Source organism: Acartia tonsa, chromosome 4 (assembly GCF_053477335.1).
Source record: "Acartia tonsa isolate MP-2025a chromosome 4, ASM5347733v1, whole genome shotgun sequence".
Taxonomy (NCBI): Eukaryota; Metazoa; Arthropoda; class Copepoda; order Calanoida; family Acartiidae; genus Acartia; species Acartia tonsa.
In genome coordinates this window covers 43,518,381-43,526,348 of record NC_137263.1, presented here as the reverse complement: position 1 = coordinate 43,526,348, position 7,968 = coordinate 43,518,381, and the positions used below count along the sequence as shown (strand labels likewise).

The 7,968-nt window shown below is 36.7% G+C and overlaps 1 protein-coding gene across 1 annotated transcript; it reads left to right on the top strand.

Moving 5' to 3' along the window:
* The first annotated feature begins 825 nt into the window (after window positions 1-825).
* On the top strand, window positions 826-6,260 carry lbk (leucine-rich repeats and immunoglobulin-like domains protein lambik). The gene is made up of 6 exons (XM_080158384.1): window positions 826-997; window positions 1,438-2,018; window positions 2,232-2,818; window positions 2,929-3,039; window positions 3,224-5,751; window positions 5,993-6,260. Exons 1-6 carry the CDS (start codon window positions 933-935, stop codon window positions 6,234-6,236), a joined length of 4,116 nt encoding a protein of 1,371 aa, XP_080014510.1. The 5' UTR covers window positions 826-932; the 3' UTR covers window positions 6,237-6,260.
* The last annotated feature ends 1,708 nt before the right edge of the window (window positions 6,261-7,968 follow it).

Below are 7,968 nucleotides of genomic sequence, written 5' to 3'. Positions count from 1 at the left end.
AGTTTTTTTTTATAATTTTAAACACGAATTTATTAAATTTAAAGAAAAACAGACTCATTTTATTAATATTTTAACAATAATTTAAATTTTTCATATCTTTTTACATTGAATTTAATTTTGTTTTTAGAATGAACCTGTGAAAAACTAAATAGCGGCATTGTCGCATATTTAGCTGGGATCAGCGTAGTTTTAAGGATAGGGGTAAAAATAAAACAAAACATGCTATTTTTACAGTTTTTTTAACCTTAAAGTGATTAAATTAACATTAAATTGTAAAAATGCGTTATATTTGAAGTTATTTAGTACGATTTGATGTGAAAAATGCGTGAATTTTTGGTGAACTTTTATGTTTTTAATGTTTTGTATTTATAAAATTTGTTTGTTTTCTGAAAAAATGAAAAATTTATCAAAATCTCTTTTTTTTAATATACGTATATTTATCAATAGGTTTAAAAAATAGTAAATTACAGTTAATTTCATTTCCTCGATAATGGAGAATACTTGTTGTTAAAAGGAGAATTAAAAAAATAAAATTATCAAAGCATTAGTATATTTTATATCTTTTTTTATTGAATACATTTTTATTAAGGATTATATGTAACTATTCAAAATATTTACTTGTAAGGGGCCTGGTTTAAAGATAATAAAATGTTAAGATGATTTTCTTTTCTATTTTATACCTATATATACGTACCTACGATTTCTAAAATTTTGTGTTATTCCAATTAAAATAGAACTCTGGTTAAAATTGAAGGTGTTCTATTAAAAATTAAAATGTACATTCTAACTTTAATCACATAATTACTTACATTCCTTTGATATTTCAGAAATTTTATGTAAAATGTTAATTACAATGTTACAACTAACAATGTAGAAAAAAACCATAATGTTGTTGATGTTATAAAAGTGCCATATGTTAGAGGGGAGAAAGGATGGCTTCCAAAAGTCCGGGGCTTTGGGCCATTTTCTTTTTGTTACTGCTATTTGGTCCATTCAGGTTGATTAATTTTAAAATCACGTTAAGACTAATTGCGTTTTGAATATCATTAATTAATAATTTTGAATTTTAATATTCAAAATTAATAAACTAGTTATAACTGTACATTAATTCTAACAAAAGTATTTGTGTCCCTAAGAAACTCAAACTAAAGTTGGCTATGTCTTAAATGCTGAAAACCTGTCTATTTATATTTATTGTTATCAGTGATGAAAAAACCCTGTAAATGGTATTTAAACTTCAGTTAGATAGGTTTTTATAAATGAGTGTATTTCAGTCAGTTAATTTAAGAATGCATTGCGTAGATACTGTGTTATTTAGTATTGTTTTATGAGTGACGAACGAACATGACTTACTAGTAGAGATACTGCAAAATTACTACATGACCTAATAAATTGGTAGCTCGCATTAGATTTGTTTAATGATGCCTACTTTTGTAGGGCTTCTGGGACTGGTTTCTGCGATCCTTTACTGTGCACCTGTGGTAATGGATCAGCTGTTTGTAAATCTCGCGGATTTCTTGTGTACCCCAGCAGCCTGCCACAGCAAATTCACACACTGGACCTCACTGACAATTATCTGACTTCAGTAAACATAACAGAGCTTGAAATTTACCCAAATCTGAAGAGATTAGTGTTGAAAAACAACAAGATTTCATCCTTCAGTGGAGCTCCCAATGACGTGCTCCAATATCTTGACCTATCTAACAACAAAATAAGTTCATTAAGTAGAAATGTTGACCTTTCTCTGTTTGAGAATATTCGAGTGTTGGACTTATCAAACAATATGATTACAACTATACCAAAAGCTGGTTTTCCGAACGGACGAAGGTTGGAGGTGCTTAATCTGTCCTCCAACCAGATTGATATTCTTGAGAGCAACTGTTTTGATGACCTTACCAATCTTGAAGAACTTAGACTCAATAAGAACAAACTTTCTTCCTTTCCCAAGACTTTGTTTAAGAAGATGTCGAAGCTTAGAGTTTTAGAAATGAACAAAAATAAGATTGTTGGAATTCCAGGTATAGCTTACATTTTATTTTTTATTTTCTAGGGAAATTTTAAGTTTTGCCATGTATATAATAATGCTGCCCTGAATTTATTAACTCATGCTTTATATTTTACACTAAATGAAGCAAAAGCCAATAACCTAAATGTGTCAAAGATTATTGTTAATTTTTTTCCTTGCCATTAAAATTATATTTTTTTTTTTAATAATATTACCTTCTATTTAGGGTTAACATTCCATGGACTAGACAACGTTAGAATTCTCAAGTTACGCAAAAATAACATCCGTTCACTTATGGATGGCGCTTTCTTTGGACTAAGCTCCATGGAACAGCTGTACCTGGACAGGAACGAGGTGCGGACAGTGAGCAAGGGCTGGCTGTATGGTGTTAAACGGCTGAAACAGCTCTCTCTTGCCTACAACAAAGTTGACTTTATCGAAGACGATGGATGGGAATTTTGTACCAATCTTTGGCAGCTGGATTTACGCGGGAATCTTATCAAGATTGTGTCAAGAGAAATTCTTTTAAATCTGCCATCATTAACCCATCTTGATCTAGGAGAGAATCTTATTTCACATATTGAGGCAGAAGGAACTTTTAATCAAGTACCGAGACTCAGAGTCTTGACATTAGACGGCAACCAGATCTCACACACTATTGAGGACACCCCTTCAACATTTAAGGTGTTGAAGGACCTGAGAAACTTGACCCTGGCGGCTAATCATATCAAGTCTGTGGGGAGGAATGCCCTGACTGGGCTACACAATCTGGAATATCTTGATCTTTCCAATAATGTTATTTCTACAATACAGGTTTGCATACATTTTTAATAAAATAAATTTTCATAGGCGAAAATTGAAAGTTTTTTTAATCTAAAAAACTAATTTTTAGTAAAAAATTTTAATTTATATTTTTATTTTAGGAAAATCCATTCACAGATATGCCATTGCTTCGAACAGTTGTATTAAACTCGAGTAGTTTGTTGTGTGATTGTAATATCAGATGGTTTGCAGAGTGGCTCAACGCAACTCAGGTATTTCTTTTATAACAGTACCTACAGAAAGATAATTAGATGCTTATGTTTAATGTAAAAAATATTGAAAGAAAAATGATTAATCTTTAGGTGTCATATGTTTTTTAATCACATTTAACTTCCTAAAAAACTTTATGCTGCAGTTGTGTAGAGTGTCTATTTCATAATATGTATGTATTTTCAGGCCCAAGGAGTGTCTGCTACCTGCGCGCATCCTGAACCATTAAAAACTCGACCAATCTGGAGTGTGGCCTCCGAGAGCTTCACCTGTGAAGACACGCCTAAACCTTTTCTTCTGGTCGAGCCAGAAACTCAAATTGCCCTGCGTGGCAAAGACCTGACACTGACGTGCAGTGCTGCGAGCACACTTGCTGAGCCTATGACCTTTACCTGGAAACAGGATACTGAGGTCCTTACATTTGATCAATGCCAGGATCACAGTACTGAGGCCGTCGGAGATGAATCGAGCACAGGCAGTCGCAGCTGTATCAAAGACATGTCGGATAATTCTGACGGCAAAGTTACTGAGATGACAAGTGAGTTGCGCATAAAAAATCTGACGCACCATGACTCAGGAAAGTATCAGTGCATTGTAAAGAACCAGTATGGAGCTACATACTCGGGCAAAGCAGACATTACGGTTTATGTGTTTCCAAAGTTTACCAGCACCCCGTCGGATATTACAGTACACGGAGGCGAGATAGCTGTGCTGGAATGTTCCGCCACTGGATATCCTACCCCTAGAATTTCATGGTCAAAGGATAATGGCGGCGATTTTCCGGCCGCCAAGGAGCGGCGGTTTCATGTGAACACTGAGACCAACACTTTTAGCATACACAATGTCAAGCCGGCAGATATGGGAATGTACACCTGTACAGCAGGTAATCTAGCAGGTGCTATCACAACAAATATCACCCTCAGTGTGTTGGACAAGCCAAGGTTTGTGAAGCCAATGGAAAGTAAAACTGTAAAAGTTGGCGAAACAGCCGTGATGGAGTGTATTGCAAGTGGTAGTCCTAAACCAATCCTAAAATGGAAGCTTAACAAGGGTCCTCTATATCCAACAGAGCGCCATTTTTTCACAGCAGACAACCAACTGCTTATTATTGTTAATGTTAGACTTGCAGACGCTGGCGCGTATGAATGTGAGATGGAAAACCAGTTGGGAACTGTGTCACAGGACAGTTTTCTCACAATTGAAGGTGGTGAGGTTGTAGCTAGTGGGGACCCTACCACGGGAATAATAGTTGTTGCTGTTGTTTGCTGTGTCTTGGCCACATCTTTGGTTTGGGTGTGTATTATATACTACACAAGACGAAAGTCGGGAAACAACCGTTGGGAACTAACAGCGCGCAATGAAAGCGGCAGTATCGGCGGTGGAATGACAAGCCTTGGAGAGTCTGGCCTGCCACTCATCCAACACCGCTCAACACCTATTGCCATTGTCTCGGACCAGGCATGCATGCAGTCTATATCAGATCATGGTTCTATAATTGGAAGAAAACCATTGGCGCTGCCGTTGGAGGACAGTGCCAGTGAACGAGACAGCGGGACCGGCGACAGTAAGCGTAGCATTGACAACATGGAGGCTGTTGTCGACTCGGTTATACACAACTTTTTGTCGGCGCGCGGCGTCGGAAAGTTCAATGACGACGGGGAATGGTGTGTCTCACCGCCACCCATGTCAGATCTCGACACAGGCATTTCATCAATCAGCGGGCATGGGTTGCACCGCGGCGATGTCTGTCCTAACTCGTGCTACACTATGTCAACGTCACCCGGCTCTCCCGGCGATATATCGGTCAAATCGCCGCTTGTACCTGCTGTTACAATACTCTCTCCTGCGGCGTCGGAGCCCCGTAGGAGCTGTGGAAACGAGTGCCTTATTAAATCCACTCCAAACCCTTGTTCTAGTCATGTCTCAACAGTTGTTAGTGAACTACAAAGACCTCTCCAACGTATGCATAGCAATAGTAGTAATAGTTGTAGTAAACCTAATAGTGAAAGTCCTTCTGTGAAGGAGATGGTAGCTGTAGGAAATCCTCTATATGATACATTACCAGTAGTCAGCTCTAATTGTGATACAAAGTCGGCCCCAACCGCCCACTACCGGCCGATATCGCCAGCCGCCAGTATGATTTCGGACAGTGTGGCGTACTGCGGTAGGTTTCCGCCAGCCGACCGTCGGATGTGTTCTAAATGCGGCGAATTATTGTCTGAATGTCCGCATCGTGAAGCGCTAGATGAAGTAAGTTCAGTGTCTTCCGCGGGAGTGTCATCGACTGGGCAATCATCGGCTCCGTCGACAAGCATGTCAGACCAACCGTTGGGCTTCCAAACGTTCCACCCGTTGGCGACTATCAGCGGGGCTGCTGGCATGCACGCAGCTAATAGATATCAAAGCACAGATCATATAGGAAGCGGTGCTGGTAGCTTGGTGGGCAGCACTTTTGGCAGCACAATGCTGTCGCCGCTATCGGGCTGCCAACCCAAAGAGGGCAAAAACCGTCGGTCCGCCATCGAATTTCCAACAGGCGAAACTTATCTACCCATTGAACCGTCTGCTTTGGACCGTTGCAGCAATAGTACGCTTGTAATGGATGCTAAAGAATACCGTGGCGGCGGCACTTTACCGCGGCGGGGTCTGCAGCAAGAATGGCTGGAAGCCTCCCTCAACTGTTCCAAGTCAAATCTGGATCATTACAATCAGAGGTAAACTATACCTAATTTGTTTTATGTAAATAGATTTTATTTAAATAAGATAAAATATCCTCTCAGCAGCATTTTATATTTTGTTTATTTAATTTTCATATTTTCCTTGATAATGGAAAGAGAGAAAGGTTAATGGAATACCTGGAAATCTTCTAGCCTAACATAAATCTGTCTTTGGTAGCTTTCAAATACGCCAACCTCCCTGTTAATTAATGATTTTCTAAAATACATAATATTTCAGGAATACATTAACAAGAAACAAGGATACCCGCGGTTCAAAGATATCCTTATTCCGCCGTTCAACCCGCGAAAAGCGGGAGCCTAAACGCCGCGAATCCGACCTTGGTGCCGCCGGTTCACTGGGACGGCGGAAGCGCCGCAGCACACGGCGCCAAAGCGAAGGAAAGGATTGTGAGATGAGCGGCGTGTACGCAGATGAAGAGCACACGAATGTGCATAACAAAAGCGCTGACATGTTTTCATAAGAAAAGGATTCCATTTTTATTTTCTCCAGAAAAAATATTTCCACACATTATTGCGTAAAAAATACATATCTTGAATATTTAGTATGGCAATAAAAATCTCAAAAGTAACATAAATAAAATTAGTACCTATAAAATGAAAACTTTTATTTTTTTAAAAGTATTTAGCTATAGGCTATAATATACTGGATATTAAAGTGATTTTAATAGACTATATCTTTAACCAACGTCGTATGAAGTTCTCTCTAATGTAGCAAAACTCTAAATATTATGTAAAGAAATTGATAAAATCGTTTAATATCTACCACTGTCCATTTGAAATTTAGCTGCTAAAAAATTCAAAGAGAAATTTAAGGCTTTAAATAAATAGGGTAAGGGGGGGGGAAATTTCGGTATTTTTTCGGTTTTTTTGAAAAAAAAATGGGGTAAATATTAATTTTTTCAAATGAAACCAAGACCGGTAGAAAGCTTATGGAAAGGACTATCAGGTCCTAAAAGGACGTTATCCTAGGACTTTTAGAAGTTTGCCGAAATTGACCGCAAAAAAGTTACCGAAAATTCCCCACCAGCGGGGGAATTTTCGGTAATTTTTTTCAACCTAAAAAAAATCGATGAAAAACGGCCAAACGGCCAGTCGAACATATATAATCATAATTAGTATAGGTTATAGGAATTATCCACAAAAAATTTTATAATGATCGGACTATTCCTTCTATGTTGAAAATGATTTTTTTGAAAGACGCGAATTTTCGATTTTTTTTTTCGAAAATTTTTTTTTTAAAAACTTAAAATTAATATAAGAAAAAAACGTATTTTATTACTTTTTAGGCCTGATCCTAAAAAAGCTTACATTGAACTATAGATTTAGACCAAAAAACATGAAAATTGATTAAAAATTGACCTCAATAATCGAATTTGAAGCAAAAGTGTCATCTTTGCAAAAAATCTTGACTACATTTTAACCTTAAAAAAATCGATGAAAAAAGGCCAAATGACCAAACAAGCGTAATAAATCATAATTAGTATAGGTTATTGGGATTAACCACACAAAAAATTCATAAAGATCGGACTATTCCTCCTATGTCAAAAATATTTTTTTTCAAAGGACCAGAAATTTTGATTTTTTCCTTGCAAAAATTTGCTTCAAAAAATAAAATCAATTTTTTTTTGTTTTTTATCTGTTCTATTCATTTTTAGGCCTAATTCTTAAAAAGTCCATATGGAATAATAGATTTGACAAAAGAAAACATGAAAACATGACCTTAAAAGTTGAATTTTAATTTCTTTTGAAATTACCGAAATTTCCCCCGGCGCCAACTTTGGTCATTTTTGAAAAAAATATTACCCCGATTTTAAAGCTCTCAACAGATTTGGAAAGAGCGGGCAATTCTTAGTTCAAAAGGTTTTTACGGATCAGCTCTAGGTCTTACCAATTTTTGTGTACGTCGATCTTTACACACCTACTAAAAAATTTTTGGAAAAAAAAAATTTTTCGTCCGACTTTGAGACCCAATAAGTACCCTTAATATTCATCTCACAAAAAATTCATTTTGTACTTTTTTGTAGGCAATTTAATAAGGAACAAATTTATGTTTTTTTCTGTCATTTGAAAGGAACATGGAGAAAAAGGTCATTTAATGAAGGTAGGTCGAAATTACCGAAAATAGCCCCTTACCGAAACTTCCCCCGCCTTACCCTAGAAAACTTAAACAGAGAAATAGATTTTTATAAATTT